General features: G+C 45.5%; 1 protein-coding gene across 1 annotated transcript in view; it reads right to left on the minus strand.

Annotated features, from left to right (window-relative positions):
- The window catches only part of LOC132579355 (sodium/glucose cotransporter 1-like), a 31,009-nt gene continuing 5,661 nt past the window's right edge, over positions 1–25,348 (minus strand). Inside the window, exons 3-15 of the mRNA XM_060249661.1 lie at positions 21,719–21,823; positions 21,341–21,400; positions 19,061–19,165; positions 15,103–15,208; positions 14,729–14,809; positions 12,087–12,301; positions 8,755–8,890; positions 8,410–8,517; positions 5,496–5,646; positions 4,360–4,528; positions 3,469–3,684; positions 1,802–1,907; positions 1–729 (exon numbers count right to left, since the gene is read on the minus strand). Coding sequence (XP_060105644.1) covers positions 515–729; positions 1,802–1,907; positions 3,469–3,684; positions 4,360–4,528; positions 5,496–5,646; positions 8,410–8,517; positions 8,755–8,890; positions 12,087–12,301; positions 14,729–14,809; positions 15,103–15,208; positions 19,061–19,165; positions 21,341–21,400; positions 21,719–21,823 — 1,773 coding nt within the window. The 3' untranslated portion in view covers positions 1–514. The remainder of the gene's footprint in view (positions 730–1,801; positions 1,908–3,468; positions 3,685–4,359; positions 4,529–5,495; positions 5,647–8,409; positions 8,518–8,754; positions 8,891–12,086; positions 12,302–14,728; positions 14,810–15,102; positions 15,209–19,060; positions 19,166–21,340; positions 21,401–21,718; positions 21,824–25,348) is intronic.

The raw sequence follows: 25,348 nt of genomic DNA on the forward strand, positions 1-25,348 counted from the left end.
TCCACAGAACAGTCTGTATTTACCAGACAATCACTTTCTCCTTCTGTTTTCTTTACAAATCACATCACTTATGAGAGAACAAACTCTCCCAACATATAGGCAACACAAAAAGTGGAATTTTTTTTTTAAAAATCACACTTTGTAAAAAAAATTCAAAGCAGATCATCAAACACTGAGCATCACTGTTGTGGTTCTGATAGCCCACCACATTTCTTTGCATGTGGGATCCAAGATGTGGTGGGTATGATCCCTTTCAGAAGAGGGAGATTGTAATGGCATAGGTCCTCATGAAGTACTGGAGACTCTGCAGTCTCACTGTTGTGGTCTCATTTTAGCCCACTGATTGTTTTAATTCCAATTAATTGATGTGATTAAACCATACTGATCAACTAAGTAGAAACAAATAAGTTATAGGTTCAACAAGGACATGACTATGGTTTCACAGCGCAATTTCAGTGAGTGAGTGAGACCTTCATTAAAAAAAACAACCACCCTGGAGGTGGAGCATAGATGTCTATGCAAAATACCCATGACAGAACACAGCCACACACAACAAGATGATGCCATTGATGTTGACCACACGCTTCCAAAAGGGGTCTTCAGTTGTGTCAGTTAATTTCAGCTGCATGGCTGCCTCTTCCTCTTTACTCAGCTTTGGGCCTTTCTTGTCATCCAAGCCACAAAACCAGTTGAAGGCCCTCCTGAAACAGCTCACGTCTTCATCAGGGACTGCAACAGAAAGACCTTCCATTAGACCAAAAATGTGGATCCTGAAAGAAGTGCCCGCTCATCCAAACAGCAAAAGCACCTGGTTACCCATCATTGTGTCTGGGATACAGTTGGGATGGGGGGTAGAGAAATGTGCCATATGCATCACTCCCTTTTGTAGGTCATTCTGAGAGACAGTACAAGACTTACATTGGTTTTATAACAGTTGAATGCCATGGTTTCCCCCAAAGAATCCTGGGAGTTAAATTTGGTGAGGGTGCTGAGAATTCTCTGCTTTAAAATCTGTAGTCTCCTTTACAAAATGATGGTAGTGGGATTTTATGGGGAGTGGGAAATAACTGTTAAACCACTTCAAGACTGCTGTGAGCCTGTGTTGTGATGGTTAAGAATGTTGGACTAGTATCTGGGAGACCTGGGTTTGAATCCCCACACATGCCATGAAAGCTTGCGGGGTGACCTTGGGCCAGTTGCATGGGGCCCCCATTGGGGGGAACAGGTGGGGTACAAATGAAGTAAATAAATGGATAAAATCTGGGGTCCCTAAATATAAGATTAAGCTGCATATTACATGGGTTGGATCTCCCAATGTTTTAATTTTCCCTCCAAAGCCATAGGATATGATGGGGTTGTTGGGAGTAGGAGAATGATTGCAGTGAACCATTGGTACTAGTCTATGGTTTTTTAAACCTGAGAAATTTTAGAAATTATTTTAACTTCTGCCCAGATCCCTGCATATGTTTTATCTGAGCAGAACCTGCCAAATTTGCTTCACATTTTGCATTCAGCATCAGTGGGTAATCTCTAACAGAAACAAGGTTTTGAATCCTGCCCCTATAGGAACCCCTACAGCATGAGTCACATCAGACTTTCAGACCTCTTCAGCTGGCCCTTTCCTCCATCACCATTTCCCAACCTCTTCCTCTGTGGCTTGCGGCAACTGCTGGTATCCCTATCTGGGTCTGTACATTTCTCTGTACAGCACAAGACAAATTATGGCCAGTTGGGGGTGATCTGGCCAGATTCACATTTTCAGTAACACTTATTTAGTGCCAAATATTGAACTTGGAAATACCAATTTCATCGTCGAGGTCAGGCTCCTCAGGTTTTATCATATCATCTGCATCCAGATCAATGCGTTCCTCTGTCCTGTCGCGCAAGGTCCAGCAAAGACGATAAAGCTACCATTGCATAAAACAAGAGCACAGAGGTGACCTTTGGGGGACAAGACCTGAGGGGGACATGGTCAAAGATCCCAAGCACTGGAAGAACTTGAGAGATTAGCCCACTAACAGCTGTGCCTTGTAATCCAAGCACAAAAGCTCTGAAGCCGAAAAGGATGCCAAAATGCATCCTACTCTGACCTTCTTTGTACCCAAAGATTAGCAGTGGGCCCATAAGGGTCAATCCTTTGTCATTTTGATCAGTGCACAAAAAATGTCTTCTCCCATTTGTTTTCACAACAATCCTGCAAAGTATGCCAGGCTAAGAGAGAATCTATCAGGGAAGCTTTACAGTAAAGCAAAGATTTGAACTTCCACCTCTACCCACACATATCCAGACCCAAGAGGGCTTCCATTACCCCTTAAACTCAACAATTAAGGAAAAAGTATTGGGATTAGAACTGAAGGCAATCCCTTTTGCTCTGGAAGCTCAAAAATAGAAGCGTGTCCTGGACCCCAAAAGGAAAGGAGGCTCTTGCTTTCCTTATGTCTTACAATCACAGAGATGGATGGGGCCATACATGCCATCTAGGCCAACTCTCTGCTCAATGCAGGATCAGCCTAGAGCATCCCTGACAAAAGTTTGTCCGGCCCCTGCTTAAACACTGACAGTGAGGGGGAACCCATCACTTCCCTAGGCAGTCCATCCCACTGTTGAACAACTCTTACTGTAAAAACGTTTTTCCTAATATCTAGCTGGAACCTTCCCACCTTTAATTTAAACCCATTATTCTGAGTCCTCTCCTCTGCTACCAACAGGAACAGCTCCCTGCCCTTCTCTAAGGCCGTTTTCCCACTCACGTTTTACTGGCGCCACGACCATCCTGACGCCGGCGAATCTGCCTGGATTTCGCATCAGAAGCTCCGGCGCTCCCAGAAGCGCCGGCTACTTCCGTCGCTAAGCCAGCGCAAACGGAAATCGCAAAGATGCAGGAAAACGTTTGCGCTGGCTTAGCGACGGAAAGTGCCGGCGCTTCTGGGAGCGCCGGCGCTTCTGTTGCGAAATCCAGGCAGATTCGCCAGCGTCAGGATGGTCGTGGCGCCAGTAAAATGTGAGTGGGAAAACGGCCTAAGTGACAACCCTTCATATACTTCAAGAGAGCAATCATGTTTCCCCGCCCCCTCAGCCTCTTCTTCTCCAAACTGAACATTCCCAAGTCCCTCAGCCTCTCCTCATGGGACTTGGTCTCCAGGCCCCTGAACATCCTCATCACTGTCCTCTGCACCAGCTCCATTCTGTTCACATCCTTTTTGAAGTGAGGCCTTTGGAACTGCACACAATACTCCAGGTGCAGCCTGACCAATGCAGTGTGCGGCGGGCCTATGACATCTTGCAATTTGGATATCATGCACCAAGGACTCAAAAAAGGTCCTTGGGACTGACCCCCATTAACCCAGGCTTGCATTGTGCTATACCCAATATATATTATTTCTTTAATGAAATGCATTTCACCTATTGCCTGTACCTTGAGGAGCAAGGATGGGGGGGGGCAGATGAGGAGCAGGAGGCGCTACTTACATGTACTTCATCAATAGGCTTGGTCAAGAGTGAGACGGTCAAAACAATGATGAGGGAGATGACAAAAAGGATGATGGCAAAGTAGAGGTAGTGAACTTTACAGATGATATCCGGGCAATTGCTGGGTTCCAAACAGCTGCCAGTTCCATAGGCAAACTCAGCAATCATTCGAGAGAGACCAATCAGCAGCCCAATAACCAGGCCCCAGAAGGCTCCCTGCGGAAGACACCATACAGTAGTCAGAGCTTTGGCTGTTGTTTGTTGCTATGCCTTCTCTTCAGTCATGATTACTAGTCTGGTGAAGGCTTTTGGGGAAGTGGAAAGCATTCAGATATTCAACATATGCATTCAACACATGCATACTCCTTGCAGTCTAAAGCCAGTCATGTGAGACTGTAAAAATGAGCTGGGTGGGCAGCAAAGAGTGCAGCCATGTAAAAGATACAATCAAGGCTTTTTTGTAAAAAAAAAAAAAGCCCAGCAGGAACTCATATCCATATTAGGCCACACCCCCTGACACCAAGCCAGCTGGAACTGAGTTCCTGTGCATTCTTGCTCAACCCCACCCCCCCTGAGTATGATAAGACAGAATTAACACACTCGTAGCCACAGGTATGCAAGAATTGCATGCAAATATTGAAAAGACTATTTTCCTTTAAAAGTACCCAAATTCTCCCTTCTTCTGTATGACTTCCAGACTCATGCAGACGCCATGCTTCTAATACTGGGTTGACTAGTGATATTCCATTCCTCTGTCTAATGAGGGACTAGCCGCAGTGGGATTGGCCTCTGATCAAAACCTCCTCCATTGATTCCTCGCCTCAGAAAAATGATGTTGGCCACAGAAGTGGGCCCAGGGCACCCACTGTTGCCATGGCCCATCATGCTTACTTGTTCATTGACCCTTCTGCAGAAGATAGCCAGAAAGAAGACAGCTGCGATTGGTGGGCCCAGGTAGCTGGTGATGGACTGGATGTAGTCAAAGAGCTGCCCGCTTTGAGCTGACTTCACCACAGGGACCCAGGCAATGCTGACGCCAATCAAAGCTAAGATGAACAACCTGCAAATGCAATCAAAGCATTCATTATAGCAAATACCCAACTTATGCCTTTCATTTGAAAATCCTAGAGGTAGGTTTAGACCTCCCTTCTGAGTAAGCTCTTTCCTCTCTTATCGTTTTCCACTATCTGAACTAACAAAGTTGGAAATGAAAGTCAGTTTAACTAGATCAAACATTAAGTATTCAGATTCAATTTTTGTTGGAGGGGAGAGGTTTGTGTGTGCACCTGGAAGTTATGGCAACTTCTGGTGACTGACCCCTACTGGGGACCTGGAGGATATTCAGGAAGGTGACTGAATAAAGCCTGCCCCTGCCTCTGGCTCTGGCATTCCAAGGGGGTCTCCCATCCAAGTACTTGTGAGAGCTGACCTTGCTTAGTTTCTGAAATCTGATGAGATTGGGATTGCCTGGGCTATCCTGATTAGGGCTAATACTTGGGTTCATATTGACCACCAAAGTTCCCTCTAAGCTTGCTCTTGTGAGCAAAAATTCTACTTTGTGAAGTACTGGCATTAAAGTTGTGAGCTACTGGCATTGAAGTTGTGAGCTACAGCATAGATTATTGTGCTCTGGGATCATCCTTCCTGAGCTAAGACAAAAAAGTATGAGCTGGAGGCTAAAAACGGTGAGCTAGCTCACACTAACTCAGTTTAGAGGGAACTCTGCTGGACCACATCTTTATGCATGTTTTAAATGCAAACATTTCAGTAAATAGAAAAATCCTTTCAGTAGCACAGTCAGTGTGTGCTATTGTGCCTTTGTCAAGGAACCATGTTATCCAAGGGGAAATGTGCTTAATGATTAAATTAAAGGAAAGGTCTATTGGATAACAAGGGCTTGACATCCAGGCTATCAGGAAAGGTACATGCAATGAGCCCACATTTCCTCAAGGGGGCACTACAGCATCACTGGTGTTCTGAAGCAATTTCTCTCAGGACAAACCCACGTTAATCATCATCGTCATTACCTGCCTACTATCATGAGCTCTCTTTCTGACGCTTGCTTTCGTATTTTGGTGTAAATATCCATGGTGAACAGTGTGCTGGCACTGTTGAAGATGGAGGTGAGAGAGCTCATCAGAGAGGCCAGCATAACAGACAGCATCAGGCCTCGTAAGCCTAAAACACAAGCAAGACAGAAGAAGAGGGTAAAGAGCTGAGCCATGGTGAAAAGTACCTCAGGTGCCAGCTCTGAGTTGGGAAATACCTGGAGATTTTAGGGGTGGAGCCTGAAGAGGACAGGGTTTGGGGTATTATGCCATAAGGTCCAACATCCAAAGAGGCTGTTTCTCCAGGTGACCTGATCTCTGTCACCTGAAGATCAGTTGTAATAACAGGAGATCTCCAGCCACCACCTGGAGGTTGCATGGAGAAAAAGGCACCACCCCCATAAAAATCATCCTGTGACTAGTTGTTAGAAATTCAATCACAATGAAAATATTTAGAATAATGACATTCTAGTGTTCATTCTTAAAGAGACAGTTAGGTAAATATTTAACAATAATCCATGGAACATCCACAAGTTGGAACAGGTAATATGTCAGAAAGACCTTAGTAACAGTTCTCAAATGAATCCAATAATGTTTTTCTCTATTTACAGGAAGATAAGTCCCGTTCCAGCCACTGAAGAAGAGAATTCCACTTCAGGCGTACAGCCACGCACCTAAAGAGTATTTCTGGAACATCTAGGACCCTGTTTTCACAGAAGGCTTTATCCAAGCTTTACTCTTTACAGAGAAACTTCTCACTGTTCCTACACCTCTTCATATTTCAAAGTTCCAAGGAGGTTCTAAATTAAATAACTTCGAAGTGTGAAGTGTTGGATCAGTGAGAAGTTTATCTGTAAATCGTACAGCTTGGATAAAGCTTTCTGCAATAATGGGATCCCAGATATTCCAGAAATACTCGTTAGCGGAGTGGCTGTCTGCCTAAAGTGTGAACTTGGAAGTGTGAAGAGATGTAGGATCAGTGGATTGTTATAATTATTGTTATTATTTACCTAACTGTGCCTATAAGAATGAACACTAGAATGTCTTTGTTCTAAATATTTTCAGTGTGATTGAATTTATAACAACTAGTCATAGGATGAGTTTTCACAGGGGCTGTGCCTCTTTCTTCATGCTTCTTTCTCAGTGATTCTCACTTTTGTTGTCAGAACCACCTGGAGGTTGACAACCCTAAAAACACCCCAGCTGAAAAGCGTAACTGGGTGATGAAGGCACAGCAGAGCTCAATTTATACTCAAGCTACTGAAGCTGCAGCACAGAGCCTCAGAATATGAGGGACCTATAAATGTTGTTTTTTTAAACTTTACAATTACTTATGGGTGGGGTGGGTGGGGGAGGTAATGCTATGGGGCTTCTTCAATTGAGGGCTTCAGCATGCCTTATCAGGCCCTGAGGCACAAGTGTCCCCAGTTCCTTTGGTGCGGCTCCTCTGGGTTTAAACAAATACATTTTGCCCCCTAACTGGCTATGAAGTGTCTGCAGTTAGGGTAAGTATTTAGGCAAAATTTGCCATACACAGGAAAAGGAGTAGGTGGAGTTGTGTGATTATTTTATGTTCCAAAACATTTGTTATAAAAAAAAACCCCACTATCTTTCAGGGCAGGTTTTTTTTTAATGCTGCCTTTTGTCAGAATGGCATATACTCAGAAGAACTTTGCCGTTCAGTTTTTAAAACAGCCTGGCCCTTATTGGGGAAAGATGTTTCAAATGCAAATGAGGGCAATCCCATGCAGAGAATGGGCTTCAGGAATACCTCAGGGGTGATAGGAATATCTACCACCCAACCAACCAAATTCCCCATCACAGTATGTGGCTATTTATTAACTAGTTTATTTGTTATATGCATCCATTCCATCTATAAACAATCCACAAAACACAATGGCTAAGCAATACCTTTGGCTCTCTATTGGCCAGGTTTGCCAGGCCATTTTGCCGACACAGCTGTGCTTAGAAAGAGCTGCATTTCAAATGGTCTTAGTGGGGTCCCACAAGAGGCAAATGTTTTCTGTCTAAAAACACTGTGGGGAGGGGACAACCGACAACCTGTGAGCAGTGCAGAATCTGACATGTGACTGGGGACTTGCCTTCCTGAGAGTCTCACTTTTCAGCAAAGGCATTATTCCAATGTAGGTAGGTAAGGCTTCCTAATAGCTCAGTCAAAGAGTGTGTTGGGGGATTCAGCACCTTCACAGCTCCCCGTCACAACAATCTCTGTTCCCCCCACCCAAGCCTTATTATTACACTCAGTCTCTTATCTGTAGGGACCCATTTCAAGATTAAGTGGAGGGCAGACAACAGGGTAGTCAGATTTACGACTAGGGTTGTCAGCTCCAGGTCGGGAAATGCCTGGAGATGGCAGGGTTTGGGGATGAGAGCGATTTCAATAAGGTATAATGTCATACAGTTCACCTTCCAAAGCAGCCATTTTCTCCAGTTGCTCTCTGTTGCCTGGAGATCAGTTGAAATAACAGGAGATCTCCAGCCACCACCTGAAGGCTGGCAACCCTATTATGACTGCAAAACAAGCCATGCATCCACAATCCCAGGAGCCTTTTTTTATGTGCAGCTGCCTTCATCATATATGAAGCTGCCTTACACTGAATCAGACCCCTGGTCCATCAAAGTCAGTATTGTCTTCTCAGACTGGCAGCGGCTCTCCAGGGTCTCAAGCTGAGGTTTTTCACACCTATTTGCCTGGACCCTTTGTTAGTGGAGATGCTGGGGATTGAACCTGGGACCTTCTGCTTACCTTCTGCATCCCCACTAAACTTTGGCTCTGCATGATTTTCCTGATATTTCTAGGCCAAGGTTTACTTCTACCATTCCACAAAACAAGTCCACTGTCCCAACACCGTAGCTGTGGCCAGAGTCTCACCATTTGGCATAAGCTTCACCACCAGTGTTGGATAAGCAATGTTTGAACAGCCAACTGGTGTATCACAAACCTCTTGGCACACCTCGGGCACGACACAAGCCACTTCATCTGAAGAAAACAGAAAGGAGGACTGAGTTACCAACAGGCTGGCCCAATGTGCTTTGCAGCTCCAAGCCACTGCCTTACACAGCCCAAGAGATGCATCCCAGAATTGCCTGCAATGTTGCAGAAGACCCTGAAGGGGTCCTTGAGGAAGCAAAGCCCCAGCTGCCTAATTCCTCCCCTCCTACAATTGATTGTGGAGAAAAATGAGCCACTAGCAGCCAAGAGAGAGCTAAGGCTCACCTGTGTACAGAATCCGACTGATCATCCCAGGCATCACCATCAGGAACATGGGGAGCAGTTTCATGTAGCCACACATGATGCAGCCAGCCTTGACATGGGACATGTTCTTGCCTGAGAGGCATCGCTGGACAATAACCTGGCAGAAAGATGTACAAAGGGAAGTGAGAAGTGGCAGGGACAGTTTCCAAGCAGCTAACTTTGCAGCACACATTTTAAAATCAGTGAGGTAAAAAACAGGCATCCCTGAAGGCAAAGCTAATATGAGTTTAACAGATAACTCCCCAACAGTTCACCTATCTTCTTTGAGGGGAATTGACAAAGACATATATATATATGCCAGGGAGACACATTGCATCACGTAAGCAGCCTATTTTGGAGCCCTGGTTAAAATATGTAGGCCTTTGTTCTGCTCATGCAGTTTTATAAACCAGGCTTTATAGAGTCATCCATTGTATGTATTTTGACCATGTTGGATGTGATATCCATTCTACAATTTGGCTACCACATACAAGATCTTGGATAAGAAAATAAAAAAAAAAACCACCTGTGGTGCACTTTCTGCCATAATTGCTAGTTATGGCTTCCTGAAGAAACAGAAGAAAACTTGCTCATTAATAAGAAGTAAAAAAAGGTAGTCCCTTGTGCAAGCACCAGTCATTTCCGACTCTGGCGTGATGTCACATCATTATGTTTTCACGGCAGACTTTTTACGAGGTGGTTTGCCATTGCCTTCCCCAATCATCTACACTTCCCCCCCCAGCAAGCTTGGGTACTTGTTTTTCTGACCTCAGAAGGATGGAAGGCTGAGTCAATCTTGAGCCAGCTACCTGAACCCAGCTTCTGCCGGGATCGAACTCAGGTTGTGAGCAGAGGTTGGACTGCAGTACTGCAGCTTACCACTCTGCGCCACGGGGCTCTTTCATTAATATGAGAGGGTATATTAAAGAGACATCTGTGGTTCCTGTGATTCATTAAGAATATGTTTTGACTTTAGGGTGGTGATGTCACAGTGCTACCAGTTTGCCATATTTGATTTGCCTCTACAGAGGCTGAGAAAGCAAGACAACTGAGGAGATCTCAGCTTCCTCCTTTCTGCCTGTGCTGCAAGCACACGGTCTCTTTCCTTTTGGCAAGCCAAAGGCTCTGGACATGTCACTGATGGTTCCTTGAGTTCTATATGGATTACAGACAGCCTTCCTCATCAAGGTTCAACCAGTTGTACTAATCACATGTAGATTCCTCTTGAGAATGCTCAGTGAAACATGCTAGATGTTTTCTATTAATTTAGGATAGCACCTTCCTTAGTTTTGCCCACGGTATCCTCCTAGCCCATTTGACTGGGGGAAGGAAATTGATCCCACACAGTGGCGGACTGGGTATAAAAATATTGGTTGTCAGGAGACAAAGGGGACCCACCCACAACTCTAAGGCTATCATTTAATTTTTATAAGAAATAAATAAAATTTTCAAAAAAATACATAAGTGGAAAAAAGGTACAATTAAAACTTTTGAGATGAATTACAGTGTACATCTATTGTACATTTTACTGACAGTATGCAGTAGATATTAAATGTAAATAATATCTACTGTAAATTATAGTTGCATTAGTTGCATTACAGTAATAAGATTGGAACTTCTATTATATTTTCAAGCTATTAAAAGGACATTAACATTTTTAACATATTGTCTACTTCATCAGGGGCCTACTTGCCATCAGGCAAGCTGACACCCTGGCCAGTCTGCCACTGATCCCACACAAGAATTTTCTAGGCAAGGCTTTTTAACTAGTTCAGGTCTCTTGGGTTGGATCCAGACTAAATTGGCAATTTCTACTAATTCCCCCTTTCTGCCACAAACCCCGCTTGTGTGATCCCCTGGGAATAGCATCTGGTAGAGGGCTGCAGTGGGAGGGAGCAAAGTTCCAATCTATTGATGGAAAATTTAGCCTCAAGAAGGGCTGAGAAATACCGTATTTTTGGACCATAAGACGCACTCCCCCCCAAAAAAAAAGTGGGGGGAAAAGTGTGTGTGTCTTATGAAGCAAAGGTATGTACCTTCCTCCGGGGGGGGGGGCAATCCGCTGCCTCCGCCTCCGATCCTGGTGCTTCCCCCGCGCCTGCCTGCCTGGCTCCAGCTTCTTCCAGCAAGCGCTGGGATCGCTCCACGTGGCCCCACCACAAACCCAGCACTTCGCGAGTGCCGGCTGTGGAGAGGGCAGCGTGCTTCCTCCTTGCCTGCCTGCTGGCTCCAGCTCTGACGCTTACAGCAAGCGCCAGGATCGCTCCCTCCACCCTCCGATCCCAGCGCTTGCTTTAAGCATCAGAGCTGGAGCCAGGCAGACAGGCAAGGAGGAAGCGCGCTGCCCTCATCACAGCCGGCGCTCGCGAAGCGCTGGGTTTGCGGTGGGGCCACGTGGAGCAATCCCAGCGCTTGCTGGAAGAAGCTGGAGCCAGGCAGGCGCGGGGGAAGCGCCGAGATCGGAGGCAGAGGCAGCGGATCACCCCCCAGGAGGAAGGTGCGTCCTATCGTCCGGAGCGCCTTATGGTGCGAAAAATACGGGTAATTTATTTCTAAGCAGTGACTTTGGTTTGGGGTATTTTAGCCTAGGCTTACATTATATATCTGGGCTCACTGGACGGAATCATGTGAAGGCTCCATTCTCTGCAGAATCCTCAGAATGGTGCAACTTCTTGTTGGAGCTAGCTTTTTCCTAGTGGGATCATCTCTGGGGGTTGTGAAAATAAACCAAGCATATGGCACTGGGCTATGTATGCTGACTTCTTGCTTCACTGTAATTCTCTTACTGAAAACCTGAGCCCTCTTCAAGTAATGATGCGCCTCCTATGGGAGTTCTGCCTCAGGCTTTACGACTTGCACTCCAGGTATCCCTGCCCAGGAGTTTTGTTCTACCAGCTAGCAAGATCTTGTCTGGAGTATAAGAACTCAGCACTTATATTACAGAAGCATAATTACATTAGAAGATATTAGAGTAGAGAAGAAAACATAAGAGAAGCTGTGTTGGATCAGGCCAGCAGCGCATCCAGTCCAACACTCTGTGTTGCATAGTGGCCAAAACCCAGGTGCCATCAGGAGGTCCACCAGTGGGGCCAGAACTCCAGAACCCTTCCCACTGTTGGCCCCCAAGCACCAAGAATACAGAGCATCACTGCCCCAGACAGAGTGTTCCATCTATACCTTGCAGCTTCAGTACAGACTGAAGGCATCAGACCACTGTGGTCTAATCCAGGAGCTGAACACTGGCATCCAACATCACACTAAGATCAGGGGCCAGGGCTCTCAGACTACATCAGCATCACTAATCTTTACATTACCTGGTCTGTGCACCAGTACCACAAAGCCAGGATGGACAAGCCGAAGATGAGTCCTGGCCATGGCAAGTCACCAGTGATGGGGTTCCGGAAGATCTGGAAGGCATCCGGACGGGGAGTGTAACATCTCTCGGGAATAGTCATATTTCCAGTGTTAGATGGGATAGCGTTCATGTATTTCACCATGAAATTCTCATATCCTTCTACTTTATGAAATGCTGCAAAAGATAATGCAATCTTTTAGGGCAAGACAGAGGTTAGATGAAACCCAAGAATGTATGCACCCATATACACATACCAAGGAACAGTTGTGCTGATGGTATGATTGTACAACCTTAATAACCCAAAGGGTTCTAAAATTACTCTCATCCAACCTCATCCTTCGCTCCGCCACCCTTAATGGTGTCCAAATTCTACTACTTGGAACAGCTACCTCATCTTGCCCAGAATTTGCCCCACCCCAAAATCAGTAATAGTATCACATTGACTCTTGAAAAAGAGTCAATAATCCTGAATTCCCCTCACAGCTCCTCTGTCACATTTATGCCTTTCCACTATTACATTATTTATTTTTATTTATAGTCCACCTCTCTTATTGCACAGTGTAGGTCAATGCAATCAATTGGATGAAATATCCAATAAGGAAAGTAATAGAGTTAGAATGCAGAAATTAAAACCAAGTTTGGAAAAAAAATCTGGAACAAAGATGAAACAAAGCATATATATCAACATGGCCAATTTAACAACACAGGATAATTTGGATAATACATTAAGCATAGATGGAAGAACTATACACAGTAGTATAGCCCAGTCTCTTTCACTTTATTAAAACTTTCATTCTGAATCATTCTATTATAACAGAGCCCTATTCTGTTTGTTAAAATGCCCTCCTGAATAGTTCAGTTTTATGTTTGAAGTGGAAGCCTTGTTGACTTCCTCAAGCATGTAATTCCATAAGGTGAAGGTCTCAACAAAGAATGCAGATGTATGCAGGGCTCTTTTTCTAGCAGGAGCTGCTCTGCATGTTAGGCCATGCCCCCTGATGTAGCCAATCCTCCAAGAGCTTAGAGGGCTCTTAGTACAGGGCCTACTGTAAGCTCGAGGATAACTGGCTACATCAGGGGGCTTGGCCTAATATGCAGAGGAGGTCCTGCTAGAAAAAGAGCCCTGGTACGAGCCACTATTGACCTTGCCAATTGCAGGATGACACTGCTCAAAAGAATGGTGGAACATAGGATAAGAGGCAGTCATGCAGGTATAAGGATCATAGGCTTGCCAGTCCCCAGGTCTGGGTGGGGGATCCCCCGGTTTTGCAGGCTCCTCCCCACCATCAGCCAGCTGGCCAGTGGGAGGGGGGAGCCCCACCCAAACAACCACCATGTGCCTTTAAATCTCAGCAGGCTTAGAAGAAGTTTGGAAACTGCCTGTGTTCTGGAAGTTTGGTGTTTGCCTTTAAATCTCAGGAGGAAAGCTGGATGGGGGTGGGACGAATAGGCAGAGTCATATGGCTCTTCCTGGTGAGTGTGTGAAGCTGTGGAAAGTAAGAGAGCAGAGTCCCTCTCTTTGTTTTGCATTCCTTTCAAAAGTCATTTGCATAGTAAAATAAATAGCAAAGAGTAAACTATAACCTGATTATGGAATGGAAGAAAACTCCACCCCTAGACTGCTTTGTTTCTTACTTTCATTTTCCTGTGTTAGTATGAAGACATTGGTTGAAATACAGCAGACTTTACATTCAGCAACTCCTGTGAGTAAATTGCCCTAGTGAGATCACGAAAGTGTGAGCTTGCAAATTGTTTATTTTGGCTGCTCTCTCTGTGTGTGTGTCCTTTAATAAAGCCATGGCAAGGGACTTGTGAGGATGTGACAATTTTTACTTTCATTTAGTGATGCAGCTGCTGGGGAAGCCTTTGAAGGTTAAAAAAAAGAGGACGAGGAAATGAGGACTGTATTCAGGGGAATTGCGCTGCTGTATTTTAATTTATTTTTGAGGGAATGGGAAGGTCTCTAGGTTCCACCACCACCAAAGTCCCCAGATATTTCTTGAGTTGGACCTGGCAACCCTAGGATCCAAGGCCATGAAGGGCTTTGCCTGTGATAGCAAGTACTTTCAACTGAACATGGTAACAGATGGGCAGCCAATGGAATGACTGCAAAATGGAAGTAATGTGTATGTACCACCTAGCTCCTGATAATAAGAACATAAGAGAAGCCATATTGAATCAAGCCAGTGGCCCATCCAGTCCACCACTCTGCCACACAGTGGCCAAAAAACCAAAAACAAAACAGGCGTCATCAGGAGGTCCACCAGTGCAGCCAGGACACTAGAAGCCCTCCCACTGTTGCCCCCCAGGCACCAAGAATAAAGAGCATCACATGCCCTAGACAGAGAGTTCCATCTATACCTTGTGGCTAACGAGCTACAGCATTCTGCACCAACTAGAGCCTCTGAGTTGACTTCAAGGGGAGACCTTTGTAGAGTGCACCACAGTAGTTTAGTCTTGATGTTAACTGTGGCATGGATATAGGTGGCCAGATCAGCCATGTCAAGGGAGAGAGCCATTTTCCAAGCTAAACTAAGTCGGTAGAAAGCTTTAGACTTGGAAAAGTGCCCACCTACTGATTATGTGGCCTGCAGGACTTACCGAATGCTGTCAAGATGATAGACCCCACCAGCATGATGATAGTTTGCAATGTGTCTGTATATATGACAGCCGCAAGTCCTCCTGAAAGTCCAAGGGCAAAAAACACAAAGCAAATTGATGAGTCTGTATTCCAAATCTTCTGTGGGACCTTCCCCCACCCCATTTCCCCTCTGGAAGCCGAGTGTTTTCTCACTTCCCAAGCCCAAGGGTGTCCACAACACTCAACAAAATTCAGGCAGGGAACAGTCAGAAATGACTGGCAAACAAAGGCAGCTTCCTCCCAACCCAACTAGGGGGGCTGCAGCTTGTGCTGCTTATTTTAATTAATAGAAGGTTGCTGATGGGAGAGTCACTTGCAGAAATGGAGAACTCACCTGTGATAGTATACAGGGCTGTGATAGTAAGCAATATGATGATAGCAACATAAATATTCAGTCCCATGGCTACCTGAATAAATATTGCTCCAGAAAATATATCTGCCTGAAACACAGACAAAAGTGGCATTTTAAGCAACATGTTAGGCTACACATCTGTAGAACTTTCCCCTCCTGCTCCTTCCAGCTATATTTCCAGCTGTGTTTCCCCTATTTATAGGAAGCGGTGACTCAGTTGAGAATCTGATAATGCCATCTGTGAATTGTTTTTTTTTAATTATTTCATTGTTAGAATTGTTTTTTTTTAAATTATTTCATTGTTAGATTTTTTTTTAATTATTTCATTGTTAGAATTGTTTTTATTTAAATTGTTAAATTGCTGAATTGTTTTATCTTGGTGTATTTATGACAATTGTATGCTCAGAGCCCTGAATATTCAAGGATTAAGCAACCCACAAATCAAAATTATTAACAAACAAACAAATATGGGACCAATACATCTGTGGCTATCTGGATTCACACATGCATGTAAGATGCAAGATAAAAAAGGGCTGTGACTCTCCTATGCATAGTCGCATAAGAGCAACCACACTGAATTCAGTGCGACTTGCTGCAGAGTAAACACACCTTGGACTATAAGTGTGGCTGGCCATCTTTGCCTACAAACCAGCCAGAGATAAAACAAAGGGGGTCTTTTCAGGACACCTCCTGCTTGCTGTGGAACTGGATCACCAGCTACAAACAGCCACCAGAGCCACTGGACTGTGACATATTGATGTATGGAAAAATGGAGGTGGGGTAAAGAATGAATGTAGTTTGTGTACATAGGACTGGCTAAATGTACGGGTGATAGACTTGCACATAAACAGATTGCCTGGCAGACCAATTGAAAACAATCTCCATGTCCTGGCAAATTTCCTAAGAATGGCTTGGCTTGATCAGATCAAGGTTCACCTAGTCCAGCCTTTCAGGTCCCTGAATGGCTAGCCAAGATGCTTCCAGGAACCATACAAACCAAATGTAAAGAAGGATCACCTTCCCCTGACAGCTATCCCAGTTTTTTTCCTCAGTTCCTAGAATTCACAGCGTAGTGTATCAGGAGCTTTAAGCAAAGACCCTTTGCTTGGAAGGATCTTGGCAGCTAAGTGCCTGTTTCTCTATTGGGCTGTTTATTGCTGGAGGTGTGTTTTGGGTGGAGTTTGTGTGTATATAGTTGCAGCTTGCCTCATATGTTTTCAGAGTGTGTTCTTGCTAAATAGTTATGCTGAAATCACTTTAGCGTCTGAAGGGGTTGTTTAGTAGAAAAATAGGTGGTGGATCTTATTAGCATAACTCATTAGCATATGCTGCCCCCCCCACCAGCCAAAAGCAACCCCAATGCAAGAAAGGAGGGCCCTGGGCGAGCGAGGCCTGCTTCCACTGGCTAGAGATCTAGCCAGCCCAAGCAGGCCTTGCTCACCTGGGGTTCACAGTCAAAAGGTTAGCAAGCCACCTGCCACCCAAAATCACATAAGAACTGTAGAAAGGGTGGTGTGGGCTTCTCCAGGGGTTAATTAGGGCTGCTGGGAGTGTGACAAAGCTCCTGGTGGCTGGCTGGCTGCCTGTTCTCTTAATCCAGGGATTGTTATGCAGCTGCACCTACTATTCAATGGACAAGGTAGATAGGTTGGGAGGAGGGGGGGCGTCAGAAAGGTTCAGGAGCTGTGTTCCTGTGAGCTCCTACTGAATTCATGGCCTGAACCCACTACTTAACACACAGTTTCCCCATTCATTTCAGTGTTGCCATGTGGATGGTGCCCCATGTTAAGTGGCACAGCAGATAGACTAGATTTTCTGCCCAAACGTCCTGGGCTGTTCCTGAGTTTTCTGGTTCTGTCATCCAGGGCCCTCTAGGACCAAGCTCCTGTCCCTTCACCTTGCCCGTGGCTCCACAAGGAAACAAGCTCTGAAGCACCTTACTTCCTGAACAATGCTGATTTTCCCAAGAACCCTCCTAAGCCCTTCTCATCTAAGAGCTAGTTCAATGGCTTGCATCTGATACGTCCATTAAGTGCCTTTTATGGCCCTCTTTAAAGCCTTATCATATCTCTTAATGGACTAAACTTTGTCTTGGGGAGGCATCACCTGAGAAGCCACGTGTAAACAATGGCAAATACCAAACAGGAGAAAAGCAAAGAACTGTCGATGCCAAACTACCAGAGACATGAGATCTGGGATGGATCCCACCAAGAGGTTTTTAATGCTGAATAGCTGGCATTAGGGTTCCCTATTCAAATCAGGATTGTGGTAGAGTGGGGGAAAGAGACTTCACCCTTTCTCCCTGTATAATTTTATTATCCTCAAATGCTTCTCCAGTCACCCCCTCTGAATGGCTATTGACCACTCTAGTGAAAATAAGGTTTAGCGAAAATAAGGTTTCTTTAATTTTAAACTATATTTACGTATTTCATTTTGGTAGTTGCATTGTGCCACAACTGTCACGGAAAGGTGAGAGATATAAGCAGGGCTTTTGGGGGGCAGGAATGCACAGGTACGCAGTTCTGGCTGGCCTATCATCAGGGGGTGTGTGACCTAATATGCCAGTGAATTCCTGCTGGGCTTTTTCTACCAAAAATGCCCTGTGTGAAATAGGGGGGATGTCAGGGGTGTGGCCTAATATGAAAATGAGTTCCTGCTGGGCTTTTTCTACCCAGAAAAAAAAGCCCTGGATATAAAATTTCAAAACAAATGAACACACAGTTTGCAAAACTGTTTACAGGGTACATCACTGCAAAATATTCTGTGATGCACAAGTATTAGGGGAGGGGGTTAGCAAGAAGTCTTGGACTTGACCTCACTTGCACTGCTTTAACGTCAAGAAAATGGACTACTTTGCAATACTCTCTCTAAGCTGTGGAATCTTGTGAGCAAAAATTCTACTTTGTGAGCTACTGGTATTAAAGTTGTGAGCTACTGCATGGGGCTTGCTCTGGGGCCATTTTTCCTGAGCTAAAACAAAAATGTGTGAGCTGGAGGCTAAAAACTGTGAGCTAGCTCACATTAACTCAGCTTAGAGGGAACACTGCCTTGAAGTCAAGAAAATATCCTGTCTGTGGCTACCATTATCTCCCCAGGACAGGTGGAGTGACTAGTTTGCACATAAGGGAAGAATCCCACCCGGCTTCTCTAAACAGTGAGAAGAAATTTATCCAGGAAGGGAAGCACACCACTAAGAAGGGTCTCATTAGTGTTTAATTAGTAACTCTGATAGAGATCAGTTATTGCCAGCTTGGTGGAGACTGAGGGCAAAAGGCCAGGCCACTTAGGTTAATTTGTAGGATTATCATTCAGGCTCCTACACAAAAGGGCAAAGAGTAGCCTTCAGAGGCAGCTGCCAGAAAGCAAATGGGCAGAGGCTGCCTGAGTTCCAAAGCTCCAGGCTTTTCAAGTGGTGAAAAGCAACAGCTTTTGATAGCTGCAAGTGCTAGAAAGAGTGTGTTTCAATGGGGCTCATGGGTTGTGCTTGTATTAGGTAGTGGGAGAGGAATTGCCCTTTGGATTTTACACCTCATGCAAAAGGGATATTTTGGCCCAGTGGGAAAGAGGAAGAGAATTAGAGCAGAAAGTCAAAGACTATCTACCAGGAAGGGCCACATTAATTTAATTTACAAATACCAGTGTGCTGCAGTCTGCAGATCTCTCTAACTTTACCTTTCTCTGAATAATAATTGTGCTAACAGGCCAGGATTCTGCTGTGGGCAATGCCATCCAGCTTATGATAGATTTCCAGCTTGAAGCTCTGCATGCCAACAGCCGCCCATCTGTGTCCTGCAGTCTGTCAGAGCAATCAGTCGGAGAGGGGGAGTCTGATCCCAAGTGGAGGGATGGGGGGAATAAAACATGAGGAAAGATTCCTTTCTCCCCATACCCTAAACACAATGGGGTGGAGAAGTCAACAAAGCAGGCAGGCTTGACTCACAGAGATTTTGGTGAAGATGTAAAGGAGCACAGAGAGGACTGAGAGGTAGATCTGTATCCGCTTCCCCCCAAACCGCTTCCTCAGATACTCCGGCATGGTCACCACCTAGAAAGAGAAGAAGAGCACAGTGTTTTGAGCGAGCAGAACAGAGAGCACAGGCAGGCAACTACTTGCTGGCAGCACTGTGGATTTTGCAGATAAAGCATGGGCCATGTCTCCAGAAGGCCAGGTTTGGATCCCATCTCAGCTACTGAAGCCATTATTAGACAAAAAGGAAGTAATAAGGAATGGGGATGTCTGAATGAATGGACAAGATGAGGCCTGGTGACAGCTAGAAGAGCTCCTCGGGCTGCCAAGGGTTTCCTGATGCTTGCAGATAGAGGTGCCAGTAAGAGAGGAGGGGGAAGGCTCTCTTTGCAGAACTTGTAGGACTCTGCTTTCTCCTTTAGGCACCACCATGGAAGCTGGAACATTTCCCCAGTCTGCAAGTAATACAGTCTGAACTTGCTGCCAGGTGGCTGTATTAGGTCCCAGCTGTTGTCAGCTGTTTGTTTGTTTTTTGGCATCACGTCACAGCTGACATGGCAACCCTGTAGCGTTTTCAAGGCAAGAAATGTCCAGAGGTGGTTTGCCACTGCCTGCCTCTGCATAGGAACCCTGGACTTCCTTGGTGGTCTCCCACCCAAACACTACGCCCTCTGAAGCTGCCATTTCTTCCAGGGGAACTGATCTCTGTATCCTGGAGATCTGTAAATCTGGGGAAACCCCAGATCCCATGTTGAGGTTGGTAACTATTCTGTTGCCACACCCCAGCTCGGGACAGAATGACAGCCAGCCTGAAATCTGACATCTCTTGAACACTGCAAAGTAGGAAGTGAGACAGGGCAGCCCTCAGGACAACAAGAAGCTACCCCAGGGACCCATCTTCGGCCATTGTCCCAAAAAGGAAGAGTATAAATTACCCAGGAATGAATTGGAATCAATGTCATTCAACATTATTTTGGTTGGAGTTTTGATTATATTGCATTTATATCTCACCCTATACTCTGAATCTCAGAGTCTCAGACAGTCACAATCTCCTTTACCTCCCCCCCCCCCAAAAAAGACACCCTGTGAGGTAGGTGGGGCTAAGAGAGCTCTAACAGCAGCTGCCCTTTCAAGGACAACTCCTACAAGAGCTATGGCTGACGCAAGGCCATTCCAGCAGGTGCAAGTGGAGGAGAGGGGATGAGGATGAAGGGTTTGTGCCAATGGGGTTTTGGTGGGGAGAGGAGGATGAAGGGTTTGTGCAGGACTGAATCTATATGTTTTTGAAGGGGGGGGCAAAATTAAAAAATGATGTCCTCAGGTTCAATCCTCGGCATCACCTGTTCAAAGGATCAGACAGTAGGTGATGTGAAAGACCCTGGAGAACTACTGCCAGTTTGAGCAGACAATACTGGCCTTGATAGCCCAGCAGTTTGATTCTGTATAAGACAGTTATACAGTTCATGAGCTCATGTGTTCACCTGCCAAAAGGGCAGGTTCCCTGCCAGCACTACTGAAGGATGTGTCATGGCAATGGCAGCTTACAGTGACTTTCCTCAGCTGAAACTGGAGAGCCAGCTGTGCCCCTTAATCCAGCCACTGCTTTTCATGCTCTAGTGGGACTGCCTTTGAAAAGTGCTTGGAAACTTTAGCTGTCACAAAATACAGCAATTAAGAGCGTAAAGTGGTGTGGGCCACCACAAACATATTGCCACCAGCATTGAAAAAGACCCCCTCAGGCTTCCATTGTGTTTTCACATCAGTTCAAAATTGTGAAGAACCTTTAATAACCTAAATAACCTGAGATCACCTTCTCCTCCACAAATATGCCAATCAAACCGCTGCCATGGTTGAAAGTCCTTTCCACCTTCAGAGGTGGTGCAGGGGTTAGCAGAGAGAGGGTGTTTTTGGTGGTGGCAGCCACCTAGCCTTCTGAACTCTTCCTCAGCAAGGCTTTATTGCACACTGGCAAAGACTGTGATCTTCTCTCATTTAGGATCCTGGGCTCTGACTTCATTGTTGATTTTATTATTTAAAGCTTTATGCCAAAAAGGGAGAGTATAAATTACCCAGGCGAATACCCGGAAATGAATTGAAGTCAATGTCATTCAGCATGATTTTGGTTGGGGAAGCTGTGCCTCTCTCTCCTCAGAAAATGCCTTTTCTCTACCTGCCAAGTATACACAGAAAATAAGAGGCCAGACAGGCATTAACCTGGAATGAGGAAATGGGCCCTCTGCTTTGTGTACTTACTCCAGCCTTGATATAGATGGGTACAAACAGCCAGCCGAGAATCACCACCATCACCAGGGCCTGTGAGCAAGGGAAGATGGATTTTTTTAGTAAAGGTCTCAAACGAGGAATGACAAACCCACCAATGAGAATGACTACATTTGCAGTGGGGAGCCAAAAAGCACAACTGTGCCTGCTTGCTTAGTCTCTGCCACAAGAAACATGGGCAGGAAGGAAAAGAATCTTCCACTAGAGGTCCCCCAGGACTACCTACCTCACCCCCAGAACTACACCCTACCCAGCAAAAGGCACTTATGGGGTGCAGAGGGAAGATATTTCTGGCTGGGAGGATTTCAAACCCAGTTTTCCCAACATGCAGTTCAAGATGATCTCACTCACATTCCACTCAAAACCTCCAATGGCGATCCCTGAAGCTGCCCCCGTTCCAGCCAGGCCTACAAAGTGACCACTGCCGATGTTGCTGGCAAACAGCGAGGCACCAATCTGGACACAAAAAAAGGAGGGAAACCTTTGGTCAGACTCTTAATCTTTGCTATAATACAGGGGTGGCCAACGGTAGCTCTCCAGATGTTTTTTGCCTACAACTCCCATCAGCACCAGCCAGCATGGCCAATGGCTGGGGCTGATGGGAGTTATAAGCAAAAACATCTGGAGAGGTACCGTTGGCCACCCCTGCGAGTATAAGTCTCTTGATCATGACTTTTTTGTAGAAAAAGCCCAGCAGGAACATATTTGCATAATAGATCACATCCCCTGACATCACCATTGTTTCACACAGGGCTTTTTTGTAGAAAAAGCCCAGCAGGAACTCATTTGCATATTAGGCTACAACCCCTGACACCAAGCCAGCCGGAACTGCGTTCCTGTGCTTTCCTGCTCAAAAAAAACCCTGACGTGATGCAGCTAACATTTTTGATGAGCTTTTCATACCTGATACACTGGACTCTCACCCATGGAAGTTCCCATCACAATAAACGATACTAGGCTTTGGTCAGCAAACTCAAAGCCCTGTCTTAATTAATCATGAGTGTGCCATAAACCACAATGGATCTGGTTTCTCTTCATCTTGTGATGGATTATTCTCAAATGGAATGTATGGGACTAACACAAAGCCAGCCTGATCCCCCAGGAACAATATGCCCCCCCCGACAGTGCTCCAGTTGCTAAACCAGCTAGGCTAGCAATAGATCCATGTGCTTTAATATGAAGCTACTCCAGTCTCATGGTGTTCAATACCCCCCTAAATTCCCTGCACCTAGAAATCAAGCATAAAATGCCTGGAGCTGGGGAGGGGTAGAGGAGGACACAAGGCGGAAGGATTAGCAGGGAGAAAACAGTTCCAGACTCCTAATACTGGATTTATACCCTGCCTTTCACTCTGAATCTCAGAGTCTCAGAGCAGCTTACAATCTCCTTTGCCTTCCTCCCCCACAACAGACACCCTGTGAGGTAGGTGGGGATGAGAGAGCTCTTTTGAGGACTGCTCTTGAGAGAACAGCTCTGAAAGAGCTGCCACTAACTCGTCACCCAGTTGGCTGCATGTGGAGGAGTGGGGAATCAAACCTGTTTTCCCAGATAAAAGTCCGCACACTTAATCACTACACTAAACTGGCTCTCAAATCTGGGTTAAAACATGTGGATGGATATGCTGCCCTCATATATAGTTTGGCTGTGAGCAACACACTCCCAGGGCCAGAATTAGATCCATCAGCATTTACCAATCCTACACTGAACCATTAGGCAGCTCTGCACTTGAGAACAGAAGCAATGAGAGCTGGCACAGCAATGCTGCAATGCTGCAAGTCTTTCCTCTCTTGAAAGCATCTCTGCATCCTCCTGGTAATGATCCCTTGCATCCTTCCTGCATTTTCATGCAAATGAGGAAGAGCCATGATTGCAAGGAGTGCCAGGGAATTTCCCTTCTGGAGAAGACAATTGTTACATGTTTGGGAGTGTGAGTTTCTGTGGCAATGAATGTGGCAACAAAACATCCATGAGGAAACGATTTTTAAAAGTCCAGAACTTCTTGTGCAGATTTCATGGGGTGGAGGGCAAACAGCAGATCAGGTTGGGGGACTGGCACAGGGGAAGGATGCATCCATACTGGGGTCTTATCTAGCTACTGCTAACACAGAAAAATGCTTTCATCTGAATACAAATCTCCCAGTTTTTCATCTCATTCAGCTTTTGCACAGGTCTTGAATTAGAACAGCATGACTGCTAGGATTCCCAACCTCCCACTGAGGGCAGGGGTTTCCCCAGTTTTGGGACCCCCAATCCACCAGCATGGAGCTGGTCAGCAGGGGGATCCCTGCCCCCAAAGAGCGCTGTTGTGCACAATATTCCCGGCATGATGTCACGGGTTACGTCATCACACCAGGCACATCACATAGGGACACTCTAGCAATCTGAGTAAAACCTCTATGGCACCATAGAATCCCTCCCCCCATTGCCGCAGTGACCTTATTGTGCCGCACAAGAAACTTCCCTCACCCAGAGCCAGGTAAGACCAGGCAACCCTAATAACTGCAAAGATGACAAGTGCATCCATACAAGATGCCGGATGGAGAGAGAGGGGGAGAGGCTCAGTTCTGTGGCATCTCTCTCACACACACAATCATACACAATCTACAGATTAGTAAGTGAGAGGCAGCAGCTTCACCACCATCTGAGGCCCAGCTGAACCAGGATTCAAACTCCAGGCCTCCCTGTCAAACGCCACTGGATGCAGACAGGGTTTATGCTTCTCACACCTGCTGAGTATGACTGAGGCCAAGGGAGGACCATTGTTTTAGTCGGAGAGAATTTTCATAGCAGCAACAGACTAGCTCCTTGAGCCCTTCCTCCAGCAGTCTGCTGGGACGGAGGAGGGGCACTAGTAGGCATTCTGGAAGGAGGAAGGGCAGTGTGAGATAGACTGGGATCAAGAGGATGCTACTTCCTTAGTGTTGAGGTCTGGCTGCTTGCTTTATTATCAGACAAACATATGGCCAAGCAGTGGAACAGAAATTGACAGGCTCTTATTTATACAGGTAAAGTAGATGCTGTAATTGCTCTCACAGCAGCCAGTATCAGTTATAAACTGCTAAGTGCTTGCAAGACATTTTGTTCAGTAGTCCGATAGGCAGGATGGCTTGCAAAGCCTCCTAATGGAGACGCTTAATGGAGGGGGGAAGTCCCCTTCTGGTTTGATTGACATATTGTGAGCAGCCCAAACTTCTAGGGTGAGGCCTCTCTTCCTGAAAGTTACCTAAGTTAAGTATTTCCCCTTCAATTAATGTGTACAGCTAATGTTGGGTTATTAGGAAAGCTCTTCCAATAAATGATTAACTGCGTTTTCTTGTCTCAACTGTTCCCTCCTCCTGCTCTTACTTTTTCTTTGACAGTTCAAGAAAGAAAGAGCTCTGTTGTGCACAACATTCCCGGCATGATGATGTCACAGGTTTCTGTTATCGCTGCCTCTCTAGGAAAATGTCAGTGCAGAAAAATCCCAGCCACGCCTCTTTTGCTGATTTATACACTCTGTTATGGACTTTCCTTTAAACAAAAAAAGCAATGGGTTTCTTCAACGTCATTGCTATGATTTGTAATCCTAAATTTGGTAACTCCCTAGGCAAAGTGAATGCTTTGATTCTTGCCCTATGAGTTGGCAGGAAAAATATGCTGTTTGGGTTTCCTCATGTTAGCAATGCCTTTGCAGTTTTGTTCTTATTACATGTTCTTTGGGCAACTTCTTAGCCCTTTCATGATACAGTCTAACGCTAAAACATCCTCCCCCACTGGGAAAAGTACATATTCAGGGGGTATTTTACCATTAGAGAAAAAAAATGCTAAGCCCCCCACAGCATTGCAACTCTAGTGCCTATCTTCTACCTCCCATCCTATATGTTTTAATTGTAAAGAGTAAACTCTAAAACGTAACCCCTCACTGTCTTATTGAACAGGGCTACAAGAAGGTAAAGGACATAAACCAGACATTAAAAATACAATATTTAGAAATCAATGAGC

This window comes from Heteronotia binoei, chromosome 11 (genome assembly GCF_032191835.1).
Source record: "Heteronotia binoei isolate CCM8104 ecotype False Entrance Well chromosome 11, APGP_CSIRO_Hbin_v1, whole genome shotgun sequence".
Lineage (NCBI taxonomy): Eukaryota > Metazoa > Chordata > Lepidosauria > Squamata > Gekkonidae > Heteronotia > Heteronotia binoei.